We start from the raw sequence: 26,891 nt of genomic DNA, 5'->3' as shown, positions 1-26,891 counted from the left end.
TTTCCTTCACCTTCAGCTCGTTACGAATGGCCGTTGTCTCATCGTTCTCTCCGTATATTCTAATCCATTGAAGCGTTAGCAGCGCTTTAGAATAGTCTTTCGGATCAATTACGGTCAAAATATTTTCATGTCCCTGTAAAATAAAAACTAAAATATTAATATAAATTTTTTCGCGGGAATTCAACAATAAAATAATTTAGATAGAATTGTTACCTCCATGATAAGAAAGAAATAAGATGGATGGAATGTTAGCTTTCGCGGAAGGAAGCTTTTCTGTCCCGCGTAGTCAGCATAGAAATTTATTATAACAACATCAAAAGGCGCTGCAAACATAATAAAATATGGTAACGTCTAAGAGCACCGCAAATGCAATAATATGAGTTCTCGTAGTAATAATAAAAATAAAAGGATGTAGTATACACACGCTTTCCATCCTCCTCGTGGAGTTCTCCTTCCTCCAAATCGAGGCCCTCTTCCGCAAGGGTAATATTGGAGAACTATAAAGCAATTGCAGAGAAAAAAAATAAAATTATAAAAGTTTTATTTGCAATATTTAAATATTAATATTAAAAAAAACTTACTGATAATCTCATATATTCCCTTAAATCAATAACAGTAACAGGAATTCTGTGCATACGTAGAAACCGAGCTACGTAGTCCGAGCTGACAATTTCATACCTATATATATATATATAATACAACATTTATATTAGAAATCATACAACTGTAACAAACTAAAAATGTAATTAACTATTAAATTAAATGTATTACCCCAATTCCATGAGGCGCCTTGCTGCATATATTAAATCTCTCCTATCTGCGACCCAAATAAAAGCCTTTCTCTTTGGATACGGTTTGGGAAATAAGTCATCTCGCATATCCGAACTCGGCATTGCCTGACTCTTATTAGAATCAGAAGAACTCGAAACACTTATCTGAAATAAAAAAATAATATTAATCAAATAAAATATTATTAGAATTTAATTTTAATATATTTAATATTTAATTGTACTTATATAGGCTGAAGTTTATAATATAATTAATGGATGGGTGAAATAATATTAATTTTCCAAACTGAAATATTCACCCAAAACTTTCATTAGATGGGGAAGTCTAATGATATAGTAATTCTCATCAAACATTTTGGAAATTTTTTTATTGTACTTAATTTCTTTTCAATAAAAAATATTTTATTGAAACAGAACAAGAGTACTAGCCTTCAAAACGCTAAAAATGAGAAGAAAATGAAACACAACAAAAGTAATGAACTATGCTCCGCATGTAAACACAAAAAGGAAGAATAGGAGTGGCAATTCAGCTCGCTGCTCAAAAAATGGTTCATGTTCAGCTCGTAATGAGCTCAAGATCGACTCGTTCGTTTAGTAAGCAAGCCGAACACGAGCTGGAGTTAGTTAGCTCATTTTTGTCTCGATAACAACTCGAATACATATATTTTATATTTATAAAACTATATTTTTTTATTTTATATTTTATATATAGAATTCGGGTGGGATACTATTGATAGCAGGAATAAGAGAGTGAAGCAATAATTAAGAGAGCGAGTACACCTTCCTCTGCGAAGCTGCGACGGATGTGACGAGGCGGCAAGTCATCGGCAGTGGCGCGGACGGGGATAGCCGCTGCATCCGCCGCGTCCGCGGCACCGAAAGGGTTATTGGGGCAGCAATGGAGAACGCCATTTGATGTAATGCAGAATGACAAGGATGACGAGGAGAGTAAGCTAGATAAATAGGCCGGAATTTTTTTTGCAGGAGAAGCAGAAGAAGAGGTAACGAGGTTAAATAGATACAAATAAAAATATAAATTTGGAAAGAAAGTAAATAAAAAAAAAAAGCAAGAATTCACGTATGTAAAATGTAATCAAATAAATTAAAACAATCAATCCTGAAATAAGCAAGGGATTAATTAAATTATAGTAGTAATATATTCTTCTAAAAAAATTGAATCATCATCAAAGATTTTATTGTACAAATTTCCAAATTAATTATTATTACGAATGAATAAATATAAATATAAATATAAATAAAATAAAGTGATAACCAATTTTTTTTTTTTCCTTTTCAATACAAAAATTTATATATTAAGAAAAAAGCAAGTGATCGAAGAAGAATATTCTTTGTTGCCTATTTTCCTTGTTGCCTTAAAAGTTTCTATATTGAAAATAAATTAAACGACATAAAATATTCCGCTTCCAAAAATATAAATAAGATAATACATAATGTATTGAAAAAGAAAAAAAAAATTTAGCTATAAAAATTAATTATTTCATTAGAAAGAAGATACCTTGAAATGGAGAAAAGGAAACGACGCTCACATATGTGCAAGAAAATATTTACCTTGTTAGGATTGAAAAAATAAATAAATTTAGTCATAAGAAATTAATCATCTCTGGAATTGAGAAGCGGAAAATAGTTTAAAATATTTATTCAAGAATTACATTGGATAAATTTAATTTGGAATTTAATTTTATTTCTAAATTTTTAAATTATAAATTTTAAAATTAAAATGGATAGCTAGGGTGATAAGTTTACAATAAATTTTGAAAGAATGACGCTTAATTTATTTTAGAAGCAATGGCACTCCCAAAATATATTTATATTTATATTTATATTTATATTTATGTTCATTCATTCGCAATAATAATTAATTTGTAAATTTGTGCAATCAAATCTTTGACGATGATTTCATTTCTTTTAGAAGAATATTATTATTAATTACTTACTATAATTTAATCCCTCACTTATTTCAGGACTGATTTTTTTTTAATTAATTTGGTTGCTTTTTACATATTTGAATTCTTGCCTTTTTTATTTTTTTCTTTCAAAATTTACATCTTTATTTGATTTTTTTTACCTGATTTTTTTTACCTATATATTTTATTTAATTTAAAGATACCTCTTCTTGCGCTTCTCCTGCAAATTATTTTTCGCGCTATCTAACAATTTCCGTCATTCCTGCATCATATCAAATATCAAATGGCGTTCTGCCTTGCTGCCCCGATCGGCCTTCCACTGCTGCGGATTCGGCGGCTGTCCACGCCGGTGCCGATGACAAACCGCCTCGTCACCCCCCTCGCCGCTTCCCCGGACAAGGTACACTCACCAGTATATATATATATATATATATATATATATATATATATATNAAAAAAATTGAATCATCATCAAAGATTTTATTGTACAAATTTCCAAATTAATTATTATTACGAATGAATAAATATAAATATAAATATAAATAAAATAAAGTGATAACCAATTTTTTTTTTTTCCTTTTCAATACAAAAATTTATATATTAAGAAAAAAGCAAGTGATCGAAGAAGAATATTCTTTGTTGCCTATTTTCCTTGTTGCCTTAAAAGATTCTGTATTGAAAATAAATTAAACGACATAAAATATTCTGCTTCCAAAAATATAAATAAGATAATACATAATGTATTGAAAAAGAAAAAATAAATTTAGCTATAAAAATTAATTATTTCATTAGAAAGAAGATACCTTGAAATGGAGAAAAGGAAACGACGCTCACATATGTGCAAGAAAATATTTACCTTGTTAGGATTGAAAAAATAAATAAATTTAGTCATAAGAAATTAATCATCTCTGGAATTGAGAAGAGGAAAATAGTTTAAAATATTTATTCGAGAATTACATTGGATAAATTTAATTTTATTTTTAAATTTTTAAATTATAAATTTTAAAATTAAAATGGATAGCTAGGGTGATAAGTTTACGATAAATTTTGAAAGAATGACGCTTAATTTATTTTAGAAGCAATGGCGCTCCCAAAATATATTTATATTTATATTTATGTTCATTCATTCGCAATAATAATTAATTTGTAAATTTGTGCAATCAAATCTTTGACGATGATTTCATTTCTTTTAGAAGAATATTATTATTAATTACTTACTATAATTTAATCCCTCACTTATTTCAGGACTGATTTTTTTTTAATTTATTTGGTTGCTTTTTACATATTTGAATTCTTGCCTTTTTTATTTTTTTCTTTCAAAATTTACATCTTTATTTGCTTTTTTTTTTTTTTTTTACCTATATATCTAATTTAATTTAAAGATACCTCTTCTTGCTCTTCTCCTGCACAATATTTTTCGCGTGCATCATATCAAATATCAAATGGCGTTCTGCGTTGCTGCTCCGATCGGCCTTCCACTGCTGCGGATTCGGCGGCTGTCCACGCCGGTGCCGATGACGTCTAACCGCCTCGTCACGCCCCTCGCCGCTCCCCCGGACAAGGTACACTCACCGGTATATATGTTTCTTCTTATTTTTTGGATTTTTCGGAGCTCAATTTGTATATTCTTTTTGTTTTTTCTAATATATTAATATATTTTTTTTTCTTATTTAAGATTAGTATTTCAGGAATTTCGGGTTGTGTGAGTTATGCAATGCCGAGATTGACATCGTGCGCTGCAGCCGACGCCGAACATATTCCTCCAGCACGCGCAGATAAGAAAGCTTTTATTTGGGTGGCAGATAAGAAAGATTTATTACTTATAGCAAAGGGGCTTCTGGATTTGGGGTACGAATTTTTTTTTTTTCTCTTTGAGTTGTCAATTTTTCTTCTCAACTAGTTTCAATTAGTTACAACTGTATGGTTTTTAATATAAACGTCGTATATTCTATATTGTAGGTATGAGATCTTCAGTTCGGACGGCACTGTTCAGATTCTGCAGGAACATAATATTCCTGTTACTGTTATTTCTCTCGTGGAATTTTTTAGACTGAGGGTAAACTTTTCTTATATTAATATTTAATGTATTGCACCGACCGTTTCTAGCGCGAGTAGCAAAGGAATTGTTGGTTGGTATCTGAGGTCTCCGGTTCGAATTCTAGTTGATTCACATTTTCAGTTAAGTTTAACGTATTGCAAAACTTCTAATTTTTATTTATTTATTTATTTATTTATTTCATAATTGTTTTGTAGAACACTAATAAGCTTGTCTCAAAAATGAACTTTGACAAAGTGAAGCTTTTCTCAAAAATGAACTTTGACATAGCGAAGTTTTTGCAAAACTTCTAATTTTTATTTATTTATTTATTTATTTCATAATTGTTTTGTAGAACACTAATAAAATGAACTTTGACAAAGTGAAGCTTGTCTCAAAAATGAACTTCGACAAAGCGGACGATGTCCAGCTGGAGGATGAAAAGTGTATATTTTTCACTCTCTCTCTCTCTCTCTCTCTCTCTCTTTAATTTTTAATGAAATTCTGTTATTGCGTTGGCAGAGCCTTAATTTGTAACATTATTATCATACGTTGTAATATTTGCAGGGCCTACACTTACATCATCTTTTGATATTATTATAATGAACTTGTTTCCTGATCGTGCGGGACCACCGGACTTGCTTTCACCAAAACAAATTTTACCATTCCATTTTAATAGAATGGTTGTAAACACTCACTCTGTCTATATATATTATTTTACTGTTGAATTCCAGTAAAATGAAAAATTATACTAATATTTTATTTTTTTTACTTTTGCAGAAAGGTAAAAACTCTGTCACCGTAGTCGATCCGGAGGACTACACGAAAATACTGGAAATACTTCAGTACATCGATGCGAACGGAGAAAACACTGAGACAAAGATTACTCGTACCAAGCTGAAGATGAAGGAAGAAGAGCATATTGCGCGTTTCCTAGAATAAGCACCATAGTGTGTGTGGAGGGTACGGGGCAAGATAGTTCTGCAGTTAAATTTTAAATTTAATCTACGGCGTACAATTTATATATTTTGGATTGGCTTAAAGATGCATGATGTAGAAATTATTTACACAGTTTAGGACCATAAATTGTAGCTTGCTGCTTGCTAGCTTTTCTCTTTTTTTTCGCTCTTAATTTAATGGGAAAACTTCAAAAACCCCCCCTGTGGTTTCGTAGTTTCTCACTTTGCCCCCCTGTGGTTTAAAATGTATCAATTTGCCCTCCTGTGGTTTTGTTTTTCTCCTTTTTTTTATCAATTTTTTTTTCCTTAAATCAGTAATAAAGTTAAAATTAAAGGATACTAAAGTAAATATTTGATAAATCTAGATGGGTATTTGAAGTTTTTTGTATATAATTTAATGAAATATTAACGAAAAAGCTACCGAAAAGATAAAAACGAAACCACAGGGGGGCAAATTGATACACTTTAAACCACAGGGGGGCAAAGTGAGAAAATACGAAACCACAGGGGTTTTTTTTATAATTTTTCCTATTTTAATTTTCACTTTTTGCCGGATCCTCAGAGGCCTTAGCTGCTTCCAGCCTGTATGCCCAATTCATTTGACTTAATGAATGAAGCATGTAGCTTGCTACTAACTATTTCTCAAAAAAAAAAAAAAAAAGAAAGAAAAAAAGAAACAACATCAACTGTTGTTCAAACTTCAAACAACTTTCTCAAATTTTCGAGATCCAAGTAATCTGGCTCACATTTCTCTTCGTCTAGTCCCATATTCCAGTCGCAAACTTCAAATTGCTTCCCGTAGTATAGTTCATTTTTACTTTGCCACCCGGTGGCTTAAAATATTTTTATTTTATCTCCTTGATCATGTGATAATAATTAACATGCTATATAACTTGTATATTAACAATTTATGATCAATATTATCCAACTAAACTGGATTGTGTGATTTGATTGCTGTAACTCAAAAAGTTCAAGCCAGAAATTATAGTAAATTAAACTTTGGTGACCAAATTATTACGGTTCTCATAATTTGAGGACCAAAAGTATAATTTATCTTTATTTTTATGAAAACATATAAGAACATTCCTCAACTGCATGCACGAAAAAAATCTAAAATGTCTCGGCTACACCACAACTTAGACGAAATTTGTGTTTGAACGAGAATCGTGATATTATGAGGCATAAGAAAAATTACATTTGGATGATTGGATTGAAATAGTAGGAATAAAAGTAGTTATGATTGAAAAAAATAATTTATCTAAATAACAAATATCTAAATATTCATAAAATAACTTTCATTAATTGAGATGATGAAGAATCGCCTTAATTAATGAATAACCATAAAAAATAAGCCAAAATATTAATATTAATAAATTATTTAATCAATTATATTTTTAGTTAATATATTAATTTGATAAATTAAAATATTAATTATGCAAATAATTTAAATATTAATTAATGATTGAATAAGCAAATCAAAAATACGGATACTTATAAGTGAAAAGGAAAAGAAATGGCTCTTTTAAATTTTGATTAGTAAATTGACCGATAGTACTATAATTGAGAAGGACAAAAAAGCCACATTTTAAATTTTGAATAGTTAAAATATAGGTAGTTACAAGTGAGAAGGGAGAAAAAAGGTGCTTCAAATTTAAAAATTTGTGACTCAAAAATTACAACAAATAGTTTAATATAGATATTTATTTAAAAATTACACTTGACACTTTAATTTAGAATCTAAGTTTATTTTTAAATTTGAAAATAAAATTATAATAGATTTGGGTGATAAGTTTACAATAAATAATAATTTAAATTATTTAAATTAAAGAGTGTTTGTAAGTGAGAAGGAAGAAAAGAAGACACGTTTCAAATTTTTTGACTCTATCGTAGTCTAATCAACTTTAAATAATCATACATATTCTAACTTATTCCACCTAACTAACTCGTAATTGAGGAATTCTACACTGTCACACTTGCACCACGTCATCAATAACAAGTCAATCACATTCCTTCTTTTCAAATAAAAGTACAATAAAAATACTTTTTTACAATCGTGATGGAACATATATTTTTAAAAGAATTAATTTGATTGGTTTGTTACGCCACATCACTAATATACCCGTTGCATTCTAGAATTTTTCCTCGTAATTTCACCAACTTTTCTAACTCGTCACATCACACTTTAAATTAAGAGTACACCTGAAGCGTATAGCAATAATCTGTCAACCATCCTCGGAGCCCACAACTAAAGTACAATAAATTTTAGAAGTCCACAACTAAACAAGTATCACAGATAAAATAAACAACACCACATCACACTGACTGTCCCTAGAGCAAGTGGCAAAAGACTTAGTGGTTGATACTCGAGACTCAAGTTCGAATCCTAATTGATTCATATTTTCAACTGAGTGTATTTCTTAATGAAATAAACGAAGCAGATAGCGTGTTATCTATCTCTCAAAAAAACTCGCCACATCATCTTAAACTATACAAATACACCATCATCTCCCACGGCTTATAAATAAAATACATAAACATATATATGTATCGGTCTCACACTGGACTTGCCAGTTCATCATGCACAGTGCTGCTATACATAAAGCAATCCACATGGGTCCTCCTCTAGCTGCCGCATATATATATATATATATATATATATATATATATATATATATATATATATNATCTCTTTAATTATCTCAATTTGAAACTGGTGCTGCAGAAACCTCTGAAAAATAATCAACCACAGAGAGAATGAGAACTATAATAAATAGTTTTTAATGAATACGATCGACGACAACGACGATCTACTCCACTAGGTCTATCATAAGTAAGGATAGTAAATAACGAGTAAGTAATGGAGCACAATATGAACTGGAATTGGAGTGACTATTATGCTTCTACAATAGTAAAAATAAGCTATAAACAAATACCGTGCGTCAAATAGTGTAACTGAATAATTTAATTCTTAAATCAACCCTTTGACCATTTCTTGCCTTTGGATTAATTTATATTTTTTTCTGCAAAGCACTTTTAGACGTATTTTTGTTACCCTGTAGACCTTATATATCCCTGTTTTTCATGGTATCTCGAAACATAATTTTTTATTTTTTTTTTTTTTGGAGAGAGATAGATAGCACGTTATTCGTTTCGTTTATTTCATTTAAAAATAAATTTAGCTAGAAATGTGAATCAAGTAGGATTCGAACTTAAGTCTCGGGTATCAATCACCAAGCCCTTTGTTACTTCCTCTAGGAACGGTTGGTGAAACATAACTTTGTTGATGTGCATGTTGAAATTTATAAATTTTCACTACAGTAATATATGTATATGGCTGAACACTGAACAGGTTGTGTAAAATTCCATTTATTTCTGATAATTAAAGAGGTTCTTAACTTTTGTGCTAAATAATTACATTAATAAATTTGTAGGTCGCAATTTGCCTCCAGTTGGAACAAAACCAAACATGCCAAACGAGTAAAATTTATGTAAATTAATGTTTTTAGTTTTAGAAAAGATTTAAATAACGTTGTCTTATGATGCATCCCAATAATTTTTTTTTATTTTTTTTTAGAGAATGATAGCATGCTATATGCTTTATTCACTTTAAAAAAAAAAAAAAACTAAGCTACAAAAGTAAGACTACACTTACCAGAATTATTATTTTAACATAAATATGTAATGAGATTACTCAACTGTACGCAATTGTGAAAGAGACACCTGAATAATTATTTGTAGCAAATAAATCTAGATATAAAAAATAACACTAACAGCTAATAGAGGCAATGCAATCATTTTAACTAAAATTTTCTATGTAATATATCTATAAAAGCTAAAATCAGAAAAATAGAAATTATACATTTTTATCCACACTGGAAGAATAATAAAAAAATAATAAAAGAATAAGTATAGTGTGAGCCTTGTGGTTCTATGAAAATGTCTTAGGAATGCTCATTGGAGCATTAAATGCAGCCAAAATTTGCCCGGCCTCAACAATACCAACATATTTATCTACTCTACAAGTCTCCGTCAATTACTATGAGTAGTTATTTGGATAAATTTGATAATTGATCAATAAAATCCTCCTAGAATTAGTAAAATTTATTGACAAGTGAGCTTTTTTCTAAAATCAGTTAAAAAAAAGATTTTAATCGTGGAGCTCAAAATTTTATTTTTAGCTTCCAGCCACAGTAAAACTTATAGAGTAGAAAAGTTGTGAACTAGACAACGCAAACAATAGTAACAAAAAAAGTAATGAAAAAGAACTAGACAACGCAAACAATAATAACTAGTCAAATGCGGAATTATCCAAAATATCGATATAATGAAAGTTAAAAATAGTTCAACTTTAATATTAGCACTTAATAAATAGCTTAACTCAAAGCTATTTATTTCTAGCTAAGTTTATTTCTAAATGAAATAAACAAAGTGGGTAGCGTGCTATCCATCTCAAAAAAAAAAAAGAAAAGAAAAAACGACAATGCAACAAGAGAAAATCTATGTTGTCCTCGGGAATAATGTGCAACAAGATTGGAAGCTTTAGGATGTGTCCTATATATGTAAATGGTCCTCCCAATCTATCTTTACCTTTGTCACCCTCCACATTAGCAATAGCTCCAAGGATTTCATAGAGACCTCAGAGTAAGTAATCACCACAATTTCTTTTCCAAATATTTTACAGTTTTTGATAACTTTTTCTTCAAAATAACAGTTTGATGTTCCTTTTTTGTATATATAATTTTTCCTCCTGGAAATCAATATAGTAGGAAAAATTCCAGCTAGTTCACTGAATGATGAGAAGTCAAAGGAGTATAAGCTAAGGGAGAAGAGAGTGGACAAGTTATTGCTCACATACACTGAATTCTGCTCAAGAAAGGTTTGATGTTCTTCTTTGTCCATCTTTTGTTTCCTTTTTTGTTTGCTTTCTGTTAAATCAATCTTCTGAGCAACATGATATCGGAGCCAATCCTGAAACCTCTCACGTTGAATTTGTGTGATCTTCACCACTAGCTTCTGGACCATTTATGTTAATATTGATTCCGCCATGAGCATGAGAAATATACATAGTAATCCTCTGCAGGTTGAAGTAGAAGTCCTCAGGATTGAAAGATCCAAAAAAATCCATACATAAGGACATCGTCAACTTGACATGTAATCTGAAGATCAAAACATTGGTGATTGATAACACAGTTATTCAATCAATATCATGGTAACATATGCATTACCTCATTTATAATTTATACACATATCCAACATATATTATTGACAATTTTTTTGGCTTAATTAGGTTGATAAATGGCGAAAAAGTGTCCTAAATTACACAAATAAGCACAGGCCAAATTTTTGCTACTTGTTCATAGTGTATGGGGGAAAGCTAGTTCCCCTTAGAAAGGAGAAAGAGATCAGAGACATGAACATGGTGGGGTAGTAACAGATTTGAGGAAAAGCTTAAAAGGAGAAAAATAGGTTTAAAGGTTTGTTTCCTCACAAGATGCTTAGTGTAAATAGTGGCACTGATGGTGGCATCGGCGAAACATCGCAAAGTTCTCTTCCACAATCCTGTGCCAAAACGGCGAAAGAGACTAGATTGGAAAATCAGTTAGAAGAAATTGAGGAGTATGTTAAATGCTTGCAGGCTTCAGATATTCAAGAATGCGAAGAAGATGGCGGCGAGGTGCTGATTGTTAGTTCTAAAAAGCAAGACAAACTCGAGAAATCGATAGCTGACATGGTCAATGTGACAGCAGATAGTATTAGGACTTTGAGAGAAAAAATTGTGGAAGCTAAGAAGATGGTAGAGGAAAAGAAGATGGAAGTGAAAGACCATGTTGAGAGAAGCAGCAAAGCTGAAGGGGTAATCTCTCTTTGCAATCAAAAGGTTAGATTTTTGTAAAAAAAAAAAAAACTAAGGATTCATTACAAAGTTTGAAAATAGGATAGATTGTTCATATTCTTTCTTCAATAGCACATACCATGAATAAGGATTGGTTGGTTGATCAAAATATATAGGATAGATTGTTCATATTCTTTCTTCAATAAAAAGTTTGAAAATTCGGATAGCCATATGTAAATGCATGATAGTTTTTAGTGAAGGAAGCTTCTACATTTTTTCCTTTCAACATTGTTAGATTAACTTGTTTTAAGAATTTTTCAAGTGAAAATCTGCAATCTTATTTTAGGCGGCGGAGATTGAAGATAGTTTGAAAGAAGACAAGGCCAAGCAAGCCCGATTAACCGAGGAGCTCGAAAGAGCGAGAGAACAACGCGCGAAACTCACCGAAGAAGTAAAAGAGAGCAAGGGCGAGCTAAGTTCGATTCGCAAGCTCGACGACGGGCTCGTGACCGAGCTCAATGCGAAGAAATTGGATCAGTCACGGATCGAGGATCGCTTCAAGAAGGCGGAGAGCGCGAGAGCCGACTTAACGGCAAAAATCAAGAAGGTTCAAAGCCAAAGAGACAAGTTACATCAAAGGATCCGGAAGTACAAGGAGCAAGAGTTGATTGAAGATAGCTTTACTTGCAGTTTCCGCGAGTTCAGCGCCGACGAGATAAGCGAAGCGACCAAGAACTTCTCGGAGCGAATGGTGATAAGGACCGACACGGAGGGCACAACCTATAAGGCGAAAATCGGGACTTTAAATGTTGTAGTTGAATTCAAAAACGAGCTTTCCATGCTATCCGAAGAGGAATTCAAGGCTCAGGTGCGCGAACTAAGATCGCATTTGTTTGCTCTTATTTAACCTCTTTGCCTCACTTCTTGTCAAAGTTACAAACTACATAACCAAAATGTTCGGAGTGGCGGTGTTGTTACAATCACTCCGCATACAAAGCCGACTTTAGTATATATGTTTATATATGTTTCTCATCAATTGTGGCAGGTAGAGTGGTTGTGCCGGATCCGGCACCCCCACATCCTGGCTGTGATAGGCGCCTGCGTCGACCGCCGGTGCATCCTCTTCGAATACACGCCGCCTGGTGCCACCCTACGCGACGGACTCTTCGTCCCTCCCCGTCGGGCTGAAGAAGCTCCCCGACTTCCGTGGCACCACCGGATCCGGATCGCCGCAGAGGTTGCCTCCTCCCCCGCCGCCCCTCCGACGCCACCGCCTCCGATAATGCCGCCATGGGCAATCTAATCCTGCAGCTCCTTACAGGCAATGTGAAACAAACCGTTGTTTTTTTATTCTTTCTTTACGAGGCATAGGTTGTTGGAGAATGATATAACTGCTTTTAGAAAAGAAAAAGGATAATGATATACATACGGTCCTAATAACTCCGTGATAAATTAAAATAGAAATGGTCATAAACGCATAATGTTTTTAGAGAACTGTCTTTTAATGTTTTGTATATTTAGGTTCAAAATACTCAATAGTATAGTATCGTGTTTGTTTTATGTATTAAAAAGAATGTAAGAGTAGATAGTAAATTGCTTATAATTATTTCACCTATAATGTTTACTTGACAACAAAATAAAAAAAAATTAAAAAATTAAAAAAATATTTTTTTTATTTTTTAATTTTATTTAAACAAGTTGTCGTTTTTCTTCCAATGCATTCGATCGTATAAAATTAGAGTTTAAAAAAAAAATGGCAACAATACCAAATGTGGTCAAAATAGTTTGTTTGGGGCCATATAAAATATGTTTATTTTAATTTTACGATACGTTAATATTTAATATTTTATATTTAACAGGTGATGAAGAGGTCAACATACGTAGAGTGAAGGAAGCTCTGGCCGGCGGCGGAGATGGAGACGTGACAGCGGTTGCCGATCGGACGGCGGGGGAATGGCCGAGGGATCTGGCGGTGGAGTTTGCGACGGTAGGATTGGTGTGGACGGTGGCGCCCAATATAACGAGGGTGCTGCAGGATTTGAAGAGAAGGGCAAAGAAGAGGATGGATCAGGAGAGAGAAAGAGGAGGGAGCTGCAGGGAGAGACACGTGGACGTGCCAAGTGTCTTCATTTGTCCAATATTTCAGGTCCCAATCAACTATTTTATTTACAACTTTAATATTTGTTGAGATAAAATTATGCTGCTCACTAAATTTTATCGACGAAGATCTCGTTGAAGAGTTTCTCAAAGTGATCGATAATCAATAATTAAATATATACAGACACATTAAATTTGGCACAATATTATTGTACGTTAGTTCTCCTTCATTATCCATTATTATTATAATTATTATTATTATTATTAATTTTAATTTTATATAGGAGGTGATGAAAGAGCCCCACGTGGCAGCGGATGGATTCTCGTACGAGTTAGAAGCAATAAAAGAGTGGTTGGATGGAGGCCACGACACCTCTCCCATGACCAACCTGAGGCTACAGAACAAGCGCCTCACACCAAATCATGCTCTCAGGTCCCTCATCAACAATTGGCAACAAAATTAAACAGACGATTATTAAGGGAGGCGACAAATTAATGTATGCGCAACTTATTACCTCAACTATGTTCCATTCAGAAACAACAAATTAAATAAGTTTATTTCTAAGTTTATTTCTAGTTGAAATAAACGAAGCTTAATTGATTCACATTCCAGCTAAGTTTATTTCTAATTGAAATAAACGAAACGGATAGTATGCTACCTTTCTCTCAAAAAAAAAAAAAAAATTAAATAACATCGTTGAAATTTTAATTTTGCAAACTTTGTTCGATCTGAATAACGAACAAACTAACATATATGATGAGAAATAAAATAAATTGAAAGATATATTGGGTAAAAAAAAAAAAAAATTAAATAACATCGTTGAAATTTTAATTTTGCAAACTTTGTTCGATCTGAATAACGAACAAACTAACATATATGATGAGAAATAAAATAAATTGAAAGATATATTGGGTAAAAAAAAAAAAAAATTAAAGCTTTTGAAGTTCGAAGGTTAATAGTCACCTTAAAAACAGGTCAGGTTTGCTCTTTATCAAAGTCGATAGGACGATTTTTGTACTTTGTTAAAGCGAGATATGAGTTCAGGTTAGATAGCAGTTTGTTTCTCCCTAAGGATTTTTGTACTTTGCTTTCCTTTTTTTTTTTTTCTAAATTTAAAACTCTATATGATCAAATGTATTAGCGTATGGCTTTTTATTCTGTTTATTCAGCTGTAAAGTTCAAAAATTCAAAAAAAATATATTATTAAACTTTTTTTTTTTTGAGAGATAGGTAGCACGCTACCCGCTTTGTTTATTTCATTTAGAAATAAACTTAGCTGGAAATGTAAATCAATAACGATTTGAACTTGGGTCTTGGGTACCAACCACAAAGCCCTTTGCCACTTGCTCTAGAAACTGTCGGTATTATTAAACAATTTGTTCTCGAGAAATTTAGCTTTTCGTCATTAGACGTATATTTTATAAATGAATGTTTAGCCACACATTTTACCAACACGGGGGTGTAGCTCATATGGTAGAGCGCTCGCTTCGCATGCGAGAGGCACGGGGTTCGATTCCCCGCACCTCCAAATAAATCAAGTTAACTTTTTAATAATGATAATAATATTTTTCTTTTTAAAAAAATGTAACTATCAAAACCAACCTTGCTTAGGAACTGGATATAAAAGGAGAAGGAAGGTTCAGAAAGAAATTTTAAAAAGCTATATATATTTAAACTACTTTGATTTTCCAAATTGTATTTTATTGAAACATAGGTTTATTCATCATTCCTGCATCCATAATGATAACATTTTTCAAAAAAGAAATGGAAATATCCAACCGCCCCTTCAAAATGTACAGGGTAAAAGAAAGAGGGAAAAGTTTCACAATAATGATAAAATATATTTTACAGGGTAAAACGAAACGTTTCACAATAATGATAACATTTATTTATAATTCCTGCATCAATAATGATAATATATTTTTATTTTTTTTAACCAAATATTACATTCCACATACGACAACAAAAGCAACAAATTAAGAAGAAAAATTACAACGAATCGAGATTTAATTTAACAATAAAAATAATCACAATAGTAGTCAAACCAACGACCGTCAAAATTCATACAACCAAAATCTTCTTCATACAATCAAAACTATATCACACTTGCTTCCTAGTGGAATTAATGAGCTGCACAACAAAACTGTCGGATGACACAAATCGGTAGTTTTCTCCTCTTGGTTCGTCAAGTTCTCTGCTAATATACATAAGTATCGAAAGCAGTTTCGAGAGTTGATGCTTGTTGTTGTTGTTGTTGTTGTTGTTGAAACTGAGAAATCCACCCCTAGTTGCAAATTTGCATTAAGAACACGCTGTTCAATCAATAGGTCGGGATGTGCTCGGCTCTCGCCATTAAAATGCCACACATGTAGTTCTTGCTCATGATATCTCCCCCCTTGTAATATACTCCACCTAAGGTTAAGGTTACTGCCCAATCAGAAGTACAAAATGCGAGCATCCGTGTATCCTCCAAAAAATTTGTTCATCTGTTTCCACACCAATCTACACAATCACTCACGTCGATCATTTCAACAGCTTCTTCAGTGTATCCACGATACTAGAAAACGAAGGACGCTGTCTCGGGTCGCTGCATGAGGTGGTGGATATCATTAGTTATATGATTCATTCAAGGAGACGTAAACAACACTGAGTGACAAACAAACCAAATTAAGGAGGGCATCTAAAATAACGCAGAAAGGCATGCAATGGATACTACCATAGTGAAATACCTTTTTTTCCCCTTATCAACCAACTATACACATTAAAATTTGCTCACGCAGCAATAATCTGCTCATTGAACTGCGAAACAATAAATTTACACTACGATTCACTTAATTTTGAGATGCATAATCAACTCTACTCCGCTACAGTTACTGTGTAGTTTGTTAACCAAAAGCCTGCTAAAGAATGCAAATTTGAATATACTAAATTCAGGTTCAACAAATGCTGGGTATGTTCTTTCTTCAAAATTAGTGATGACTTACCAACTGTGCATGCATAAATAACGCATTAATATGTAAAACATATTAATAGCTGCCTGCTAACAGATAGGATTGCATAGACTCTAGTTTGATGAGGTCCATGTGCAGGAAATATATATACAGTTACAGATTCAGATTAAACTGCTAGTTTTAGAAGGGATAAAGTTAGCAAGGAGATCACTATGATCCAAGGAGAAGACTTACTCAGCCCAGCAAGATTCAATAAGAGCTGCTAACACCGGGCATGTACCTTGTGGGATTGTCAACCTTCTATTCTGAAATGCCACTGCTCCCACAACCTACGAGACAACTTCATTAGCTAATCATTACCACAAAACTAACACAAGCAGAAAGAATATGTGTTTAAATGAATTATGATGGCCTGTTGTCAGCATTTAATTACAAAATAAGTTGAAAGTTAAACAAAAGGATACCTGTGCTGGACTAAGACCATTCCACGGTTGTTGCATTGTCAAAAGCTCCCATAAAATTACTCCAAAGCTGTAAACATCGGACTTCTCATTCGATGGCTCTCCACGCAGGAACTCAGGAGCCATCCACTCAGGCTAAAACAGTATGAGAGTTTTAAGTTATTCATTCAGATTCCAAGGTAGACACTCCATTCGATATTAAAAGTATGTTTCAATAAATTTTCAGATACTTGTTGTCACAACATAGTAAAATACGAACAAAAATAAGGTCTAATTTAGTTTAAAAGTTTTCAGGGCAGCATGTCTTTAGATGTACAAATGGTTCAATAACATGATAGGTACTGATGCTCACCGTTCCCGCAACAGACTTCGATGATATGAAAGTGTTTGCTTTAAATCTGGACAAACCAAAGTCACAAACCTGAAGGCACAGTAGTGTAAGAAGAAAACAGTCTAATAGCAAAGACAAATAAGACATGCAAGATTCATAACCAACCTTCACAGACCAGTTCTTATCAACCAATAAATTAGGAGATTTGAGATCCCAATGGACAATCGGAGGATTAAGGCAATGGAGATAATTAATGCCTCTAGCCTGAATACAAAAGTGCTCCAAGTTAAATTTTAAGGTCCAAACCATTCAATAAAGGAATATTTCCTCAGCAAATCAACTGAGTTACGATGAACAAACCACATCTAGTGCCATGCGTAATCGGCGCTTCATGTCCAAAATTTCTCCAGCAGCTGCTCTATTAATGAGACGGTAAAGACTGCCTCTGTATTTCAATAGTATAGTACCTCAGTGAAATGTTGGAAGAACGAATTAACATGATAATTGTAAGGTTACCTTGGCAAATACTCGGTCACTATTGACAGATGCGGACGCTTTGTAACAGCACCCATGAATAAAACCACGCTTGGATGGCGAACACGCTTCATTATTGAAACCTACAAGGACATAGGTGTCTCGCGAAGATCAATCCTTAGCAAGTATTCATAAATCTTGTCTCAGTCACTGGGATAGTTCCGTAACCAAAGTGATGATCTCATAGCTTATGTTTAACTGCAAGAAAGATACCTCTCTCAGAAACTCTTTCAGCTTATCGTCATGAAAGTCTTGATCAGCGAGGAACTTCACTGCAACATCCTGCAGGCAGTACTTACGCAGGTAAATATATCCACAAAAAGGCACTCAATGGAGGAGAAATATATGCAAAATGAGCAATACGCATATCTGTACACTTAACTCGTTATTTAATACAAAAAAACTTTCCAATTTGTCAACTTAATAGTAATTAAGTGACATTCTAACAATCAAACATACGCAATTTAGGTGGCTTGGTTCAAGATAAGAAAACTATAGATTACTCTACCTAAAAAAACAAATCGATAGATTGCTTACCGATCCATGCCATTCAGCACGGTAGACAGTTCCAAATGAACCTTTTGAGCAGAGAAAACAGATGATATTTTGATCAGATATTGAAGTCATAAATCACAAGGCATGTAATTAAGTATATCTGTACAATAAAATATTTCAAGAGAAAGAAGTACCAGCGCCAATCCGTTCCTTCATGTCCAACTCACCCCATGATATCTCTAGCCAGTCCATAGCAAGCGACGGCTCGATAGTCAAGTATCTTGGTACAGTGAAATTAGGATGGCCATGTGCTTTTTTGGCCTCATCATTAATCTCTGTTAATTTCATTTTTCTATGTACCTCCATATCAGATGGGTTATTCCTAGTCTTTGTTAAATGACTTTTATTTGACATTATATCTTCTTTGCAATATGCTTGACAAAAGTCCTTGTGCCCGTAGTTATTATCAATAGGCTTTCTTGCAACTTGATCCCAGAACCCTGACAGAAAAGTCATCGTCAGCTATGAAGCATAAGCATGATATGGGCATATATCATGGCTAGCAATAAAAATGAAAAAAAAAAAAAAAAACAAAGAGGCTAGAATACATTAAAAATGTAGCATCAACATACATACCTATCCTATCTGTTGTTTACTTCAATCTTAAGTTAAAAATGCAATCTAAAGAACAAATATACATCACCGTACATCCATACATGGATGCATCCATGCATCATGCATGCGCGCAAGCACGTGTGTATGAAAAGATCTCACTTTTGTCCTGCTTCGGGTTCATAAACCATAATTTAATCTAAAGCCACCATAAAAATCCACTAAAAATATTATAGCTTTTGGTCAATTCAGACTATAATCAGATGGGCAAAACTTGTCAATATAATACTTAATTAGTTTACCCAAAACACACACTACTTGAACTGGACACTCAGATAATATTGTGAAAATAAGTCAGATGTCATAGAAGTATGTGACTTGTATCCATGAATTGGACACTTTGCTATTATTGTGAAAATAAGTCAGATGTCATAGAAGTGTGTGACTTGTATCCATTAAGTATCTAACGCTTACTGTATTGGAGACACATACACTATTTTAGCATCCACATTTGATGCTTCAAGCATGTATAGATGTTTCTAGTTACAAACATCTAATAAGGTAGAATTAGATTAAATAAAAATAAAGTTTGCTAACCTTCATAACAGGAGATATTTGCATACAATCATAGTGATAAAAATGGTTGATGAATGGAAAATATTTTCATGGAAAGCGAGATCAGGTAATAGCACATACCAAAAGAAGTTTGACAATAGATGAAACAACATGAATATCAAGTAGGCTCAAATGCATTCAAGTATAGCCTATCCAAAGCCAATTTCATGTCTGATAGCAAATTTCCTCGCGATAATCATTTTCTCTGGCAAACTTTTAAATCTAGATAAGACAGGTAATGCATTACGAGGAAGACAGGAATTTCCCCGTGAGAAACATCGAAAGTCTTGCTACAAATAGGCTACAGGCACAAGACATGCTTGCTGGGAACTGGGAGTGAAGAGAACTGATCTCTGCTATGAGTTTGCAACTCTCAAAAGTTCATAAAAGATTAGAACTCAGCCACCATAGTTATCACACATGAAAAGTTAAGGACTTCATATCTTACCCGAATTTTGAGAATTTGCAACATGAACCCCTCCACGCTCTCCAACTGAAATCCAATTCCATTCAGAATCAAGAGTGTAATAGTTTTTACTACCCAAAAGATGTGAAACTTGGAAAGGTGAAGGTAAAGATGAGAGTAACTGTCCATTAATCGATGAATCCGGATCACAGATGTTTCCAGGTTCACCAACAAGATCTACTACATATTCTCTGTTGAAAATTACAAGAGGTGATGAAAAGTATGAAAAATAATTCAGAGGTCTAACTCAACATTAAAAAGATTCCATCAAATCTAAGGAAAAGGCTAACCCATTAAGCAAAAGCTAGCAGATAAAGATGAGAAATAAACCTCACAAATTTCTTCTCATCGTCAATCTTGACAAGACAGGAGGAACGAAGTGCTGAGGAACAATACTTGCAACCTTGAGCTATTCGACATGGCAAACCTATTAAATCAGCGAGTTCCTGCAATCAAGAGAAGCATTGGGGGAATGGTAAGGAAACACCGCCAGTATTGATCTTCACATATGACAGAAGGGCAGTATGGAACAATAATATATCACTGGGAAATACATCCACCCAGGAGGCAGCACTGTTGGCGGTACGGACACAAATCTTCTATATGAAATCAATAGAAAGTTTAAAGAAACATAAAACAGTATAGGCTAGAAGATCTTCAGAAGGAAGAGAAGAAACAAGAGGAAACCACAAAACCTCATGTCCAAATTGACTAAGATATCAGAATAGTAATAGGTAGATGATTTAACCTGAGAGATATGTGAACCATCCGAAGAGCATTTACATAAAGGTAAGAACTACAGATGGCAAGATTAAGCTATTAATGGCTTAAGCATGAATTCACGGGATGACCTAGAATTACATAGTACGTTGCTCAGTTTTATGTTAATCCTGGTCTCACATGAGAGCTGAGTTTGAGTTACAATACATAAATAATGTAAAGGAAGACACGAGAAATAGTAAAATCTACAAAACCGGTCCAACATCCTCCTACTCTATTCATTACATAGAAAAAGCACTTAGACTGAAACCAAACCACCAGTAAGGTTTGAACATGAAGAGAATTTATGGACTGACAGTTTATTTCTTAAACAGGAACTAAATTTCACGTCATTTGATACAAAGATTGCTCCATATTATTTGGTTCTTGTCTAGGAATACGGTTTCATCATCTGCTGTTAGATTCCAGAGAAACCATTTTTCTACTGACATTGCATGCTAATAAGCAATAGCACTTGTAGCATTAAAATCTAGATAAAGCAAATTGAAAAATGAAAGAAGCTGATACGAGTGCCTTGATCACAACAAGGTGCATCTAGTTTACCAGAACCCAAAGAATAGCATACCTTGAAAAGAATGGCACGATGCCTACATAATCCAACAGACAGACTGCCAATAGGAATAACATTGCATTCTTGAAAATTCCGCAATTGTTTACTACATGATTTCCATTGTCTATAGAGATCTCCTTCCTCCATCTTCCATGCTCCCCTACATTATTATTATTCATTTAATAAGGAAATTTTGAAAATGTTGGTAATTTGCAAATGAACAAATTCGAGCATACCCCATGAAGCCAGAAACAAGTCTTCCGAGCTTTTCAACAAGTTCTAAAGTAATTCCTGACGCATAATATAGCTCGAGGGCTCTTCTTTCGAGCTCTGTTAGTTTAGAATCTCCATGTCTGTCAATAAGAACAACTTCCATTGAAGACTCAGTCGAATCAACCTCCCTAAGAGCCGTCAACGAGGGCAACCTTTTACCCTCGTCTGCCTCATTACACATTGACCACAAGTACGGATCCATGCCCATTATGTTATAGAAGCCATGAGTTATCTTATCAGAGAACGACAGGCAACCAGTGACCTGGTTAGATAATTACAGAACAGATCACAGCTGTTTGAGCAGTCATATACAATATAAGGCATAAACTTAAAATTCAAAACAAAACAAAAGAAAAGAAAAAACTAAAAGCACATGGTACAGGCAACAAGCATATGCTTCCTAAGAACACCATAAAACATTTTTGGATGAAAAAACGGAGAAATTTCACTTGTCCATACAAAATAAATTTAGAATCACTTGCAACGACATTTAACCCTCTATTAACCAACAACTAATCTTTGCTAGAAGATATTGAAACTAGCAAGTATGAAAGAAACAGCATGAAAGAGGTGGATGTTAGCAATGAAAAAGTCAAATACTAAATGCACCCTACTACACTAAAATTTGAGGTCCTCATAAACAAATCCAGATTTTACAGGAAAACCACTCAGAGAAAAGGAAAGCATACCCAGAGCCGATAGGATACAGTTTCCGAATCCGACGGCAACCCCCAGATACCCTGCGCGCTCTCCTGCGGCGACTGCGGCTGCTCCGCCAGGAATGCCTGCGACGTGAGCCGCACCGCCAGCGACAGCTGCAGGTAGTAGCTCTCCCTCGCCCTCTGCGCCCAGCTCCGATCGCCCGCTCTGGGCCTCTCCCTCGCCTCTCTTCCCCCGTCCACCGTCACCACCCCGACACCGGAATCGCTCCCGTCGAAAGTCACGGTCGACCCCGAGAACCCGTTCGCCTCCAAGGTAAACAAGCTCCCCCCGTAGCTACTGCCCCCGCCGCCGCTCGGGAGCCGCTGCAGCTGCTGCGGCCGAGGCAGCAGACCTCGTCCGTACTCATCGATCATCGCTTCGCCGTCGTCATCCTCCTCCGCCGCCGCCGATCCAAGCAAGGGGCGGTGCACCTCATCCTCCGCCGCCGCGGCGATGGCGGGGGGGCTCCAAGGGGCTCGTCGGAACCCTAACCCGCCCCCTCCTTCGCGGATCGCGATCCCGGTAGGTGGGGGATCGCGATTAGGAGTATGAGGGGGAGGAGGCGGCGGGCGCGAGGAGGGGCTGCGGCGGGTGTGCGGCATCGTCACGGGCCTCAGGGGAAGAGGGATCGCTCCGCATCTTCCGATCGGGGAGCCCTATCCAGGATTTTGAAAACCCTAACACTCCGATCGAAGAAGAGGAGAATTAGAAGTTGTTTTGGCGGTGACGGTACTCCGATGAGAAATCACAGAAGGGGTGCTTTAAGCTGTAGGTGGAGGGAGAAGGGTGAAATGGCGGTGGGGAATTGAAATAAAAATTGGGTACAATGTGTACATAGTCCCTGCACTGTTCACATATTCGATTCCATCCCTTTATTGTTGTTGTTAGCATTAACCTTTCTTTTTTTTTTCTTTTTCTTTGTTTATTCTGCACGTTGGCAATTCGGTATTAGGGCTGTTTGGTGGTGCTCCCGTCCCTATCCATCCAAACTAAAATAAATAAAAAAATTCGTCAGATGTTAAATATCAAAATATTTAAACACTGTTCTCTAACAGCTTAAATTTTTAGAGTGTAACGGTTATTTTACATGGTATCAGAACAGAAGGTCCTGAGTTCGAGTCACGCTAGGCTCCTAAGATATTAATTTCCTCCCATTTAATTCAAGCCCACGTCATGGCCCGATTAAAAAGTCCCGAGCCCAAACGTGAGGGGAGTGTTAAATATAAAAATGTTTAAACACCGTTCTCTAACAGTTTAAGCTTTTAGAATGCAACGGTTGTTTTACATCAGAAAAAATCGGAGACGGATTTGGAACAAAAAAANATTATTTATATTTAAAAAAAAAAAAAAAATTTAACCCCCTCCAAAGCCGCCCTGAAAATTATTTATATTTAAAAAAAAAAAAAAAATTTAACCCCCTCCAAAGCCGCCCTGAAAATTATTTATATTTTTTAAAAAATAATATATTTATAAAAAAGTTTAAAATATAAATAATGTTGGTACTTTCATTTTCTATGTATTTGAAACTTTTTTTTTGTTTCAAATTATGATTAATATTTTAAATTTTTATAATTGATGTTGTTATTTATATATATAACTTAATAATATTATTTATATTATTAAAAAATATTAATTAATATTTTATAAAATATTAATAATATTATAATATAAAAAATATATATATATATTAATTAGTATGACAGATTCGAAACGTCGGTGGAAGATGAGTTATGAAGTGGGGCGAAATATATTTTTTTTATCCGTCACAGATAGTCAGGATGAGATGCGGGGTGGAGCTCTCGTTTCTAAATCCGCCATATTTGCATGGCTTGTTAATATTACCCAAGAATCTCCACCTCTAAAAACGAATCTCAAATATACTTATACAATAATTCAAGCCATTAATCTCAAAATCGATAACCAGATATTTAACTACAATGCTAGCAGTAGTTTAGACACTTAATTATTTTTGTCTTTAAATAGAAGGTCTCAAATTTTCGAACTCAAAGTCTGCATGTGATTGCCTTATCACCACAATACTAGTAATTTTGTCACTCAATTATTTTTATCTTTAAATTTTTATTTCTTTGAATTTATATTGCGTTTAGTTGGAGAATTTTTATTCTAATTCGATAGAGAATAAAATCATCAGAAAAAATCGTGTATTTTTAGCTTGGTCGGTGAGAGTAAAAGATTGATCATAAAATATATAATTGTATCATATCCGCGTGTCCCATCAAAATATAACAATATCCAAAATAATTTAAATATTTACTTACCTAACTCATAAATAAATTTTAATTATAAAAAAATATAAGTTATATATCTTATATATATTTTTATCCGCGTGTGCGTGTATATTTGCTTTTTTTTTTGTTATATCTTACAACTAAATACTATTCAATACCCCAAAAAATTATTTTTATTGTAAATGACAATTTTACTCTTTTCTTGCAAAACTACTTACAAATTCAAATTAATTTAATTAAACTAGGTTAAAAGGTTAAATTACAACAAAATCCAATTTTTTTGTAACAATTGGAAAGTTAAGTGTAACACATGCAATACATACGGACTGATCAGTAAAAACTACAAAGGTACTAGCTTCCAATATGGGGATAATACACGGACTATCATGCATTTTATCCTTTAAAAAGGGGTAAAATAGTAGCTTTTTCCTGGGAAAAAAAAAAGACCAGGTTATGCTCGAGATGCTAATGTGCGCCGTAGCTCAGGTGCCTCGACGTATGGCTACCCGCCACGTGGACTTCACTGGTCGAGTTGCGCCACGTGTGGGCGATTCATTGGGCGGAGCTAACGTGCGCCGTATTCTGGTAGTTGGTTTCTTTTTTCCTTTTTTAATTGGTTTCACGGCGGGAGTTAGGCCTGTTTATAGTAGCGTTAGTTGTTATACAAGGTGGTTGCGTAGACCCGGTGTATCCGTACACCATGTGCACCACATTAGATTGGTCTAAATGTGCAAAGACCCCTCCCCTATATTGCGTTTTGAAATATCCCCTCAAATTTTTTCCTTTTGTTGATTGAGGCCTTCTCAGAATCAATTTACTTAACGATTGTGATTTTAGTAGAAATATTTGGGGATTTGATAAAATTCATTGATGATCTCATCAACTTTAAAAACTTTAATTAACGGTTAATTAAACTAGATTAATATTCGGGGATTTTTTTAGTAAATCAAACTAGATTAATTAACGGTTAATAAATATTGTGTTTTAAAATTTGATAGAGTTTTTGAATTTAATTACTTGTTAAAATCAGAACAACACATTTTTACCTAGTTAATATTTAATGATGAATTTAATAATCAATGTCTCAAAACCAAAGCTCTAATTTAGTGTATATAAATAAAAGGTAAATAATCTTGAGCATCTAAATAACGCTTCTACCATTTCTAATTGGGTTAACCAATAAGTACATGTAATGTCCATAGTGGAGAAAAGTATACAACACTCTACATATTTACATTAAAAAATTTCATGTCAATTTCATAATTCCATAAAGATAACAAAATGTAGGCGACAAGTATACATTTATTTTTGTATAAATTCAGAAAATTTTGAATTTAGTAAATAATAATGTATCGTTGACAAGTGCCACCACTTTAATTTCTCACGGAATCTAAAATAAATTAGAGTTGTTTAAATGATAATAAGAATCATCATCGAACAAGCGCTTTTTAGACACTTCAGCCTAATTAAATGCTCTTTAAAACTTTTCACGTTTGATATCGCAAAATAATAGTAAAATACAATATCGCAGAAACCTTTATTTATTTTATAAATTAAAGTATTAAAATGGATGCGTTTTAAAAATAGGGAAAATTTCAAAAACCTCCCTTATGGTTTCAATTTTTTTCACTTTAATACCCTGTGGTTTAAAATGTATCAAGTTAGTACCCCGTGGTTTCTCACTTTATCACTTAAGTACCCTGTGGTTTAAAGTGTATCAAGTTAGTACCCTGTGGTTTTGCACTTTATCACTTTAGTACCCTGTGGTTTTAATTTTGTATCAAGTTAGTACCCTATAGTTTTTTAAATCACAAGGTACTAAAGTGATAAAGTGTGAAACCACAGGGTACTAAAGTGATAAAGTGCAAAACCACAGGGTACTAGCTTGATACATTTTAAACCACAGGATACTAAAGTGATAAAGTGAGAAACCATAGGGTACTAACTTAATACACTTTAAATCACAGGGTACTAAAATAAAAAAGTGTGAAACCACAGGAGGAGTTTTTGAAGTTTTCTCTTAAAAATATGCATATATCCTCAAAGTAAAGCTTTCCACTATCATCTTATCAAGCTACCCGTGGCATCAAAAGCTCGAAATAGATTCCGAGTCCTTCTCAGTACAATGGCATATAGTTTATGTAAAGTACAAAAAAGAGAGTAGATTATGGGTTCTTAACTAATAAAAGTCACATCTATGCATGAGAGAGAGAGAGAGAGAGAGAGAGAGAGAG

The 26,891-nt window shown here is 33.8% G+C and overlaps 2 protein-coding genes and 1 non-coding gene across 3 annotated transcripts; 2 read left to right on the top strand and 1 right to left on the bottom strand.

Moving 5' to 3' along the window:
• LOC109724804 (putative U-box domain-containing protein 50) lies at positions 4,156 to 14,101 on the top strand. Its single transcript, XM_020253732.1, has 12 exons — positions 4,156 to 4,275; positions 4,389 to 4,561; positions 4,673 to 4,769; positions 5,529 to 5,676; positions 10,474 to 10,583; positions 10,995 to 11,131; positions 11,216 to 11,585; positions 11,887 to 12,408; positions 12,454 to 12,834; positions 13,113 to 13,128; positions 13,400 to 13,686; positions 13,922 to 14,101. Exons 1-12 carry the CDS (start codon positions 4,156 to 4,158, stop codon positions 14,099 to 14,101), a joined length of 2,541 nt encoding a protein of 846 aa, XP_020109321.1.
• On the top strand, positions 15,094 to 15,166 carry TRNAA-CGC. The gene has a single exon. It is a non-coding gene; the product is annotated as a tRNA-Ala (tRNA).
• Positions 15,546 to 23,251, bottom strand: LOC109724883 (serine/threonine-protein kinase CTR1-like). Its single transcript, XM_020253845.1, has 15 exons — positions 22,396 to 23,251; positions 21,670 to 21,968; positions 21,449 to 21,593; positions 20,434 to 20,549; positions 20,086 to 20,294; positions 18,605 to 18,910; positions 18,453 to 18,493; positions 18,129 to 18,197; positions 17,898 to 17,998; positions 17,742 to 17,826; positions 17,547 to 17,645; positions 17,403 to 17,471; positions 17,054 to 17,185; positions 16,824 to 16,918; positions 15,546 to 16,225 (listed from the first exon to the last, which is right to left on the bottom strand). Exons 1-15 carry the CDS (start codon positions 23,008 to 23,010, stop codon positions 16,162 to 16,164), a joined length of 2,445 nt encoding a protein of 814 aa, XP_020109434.1. The 5' UTR covers positions 23,011 to 23,251; the 3' UTR covers positions 15,546 to 16,161.

This window comes from Ananas comosus, linkage group 19 (genome assembly GCF_001540865.1).
Source record: "Ananas comosus cultivar F153 linkage group 19, ASM154086v1, whole genome shotgun sequence".
Lineage (NCBI taxonomy): Eukaryota > Viridiplantae > Streptophyta > Magnoliopsida > Poales > Bromeliaceae > Ananas > Ananas comosus.
This window is presented reverse-complemented; position numbering and strand designations above follow the sequence as displayed.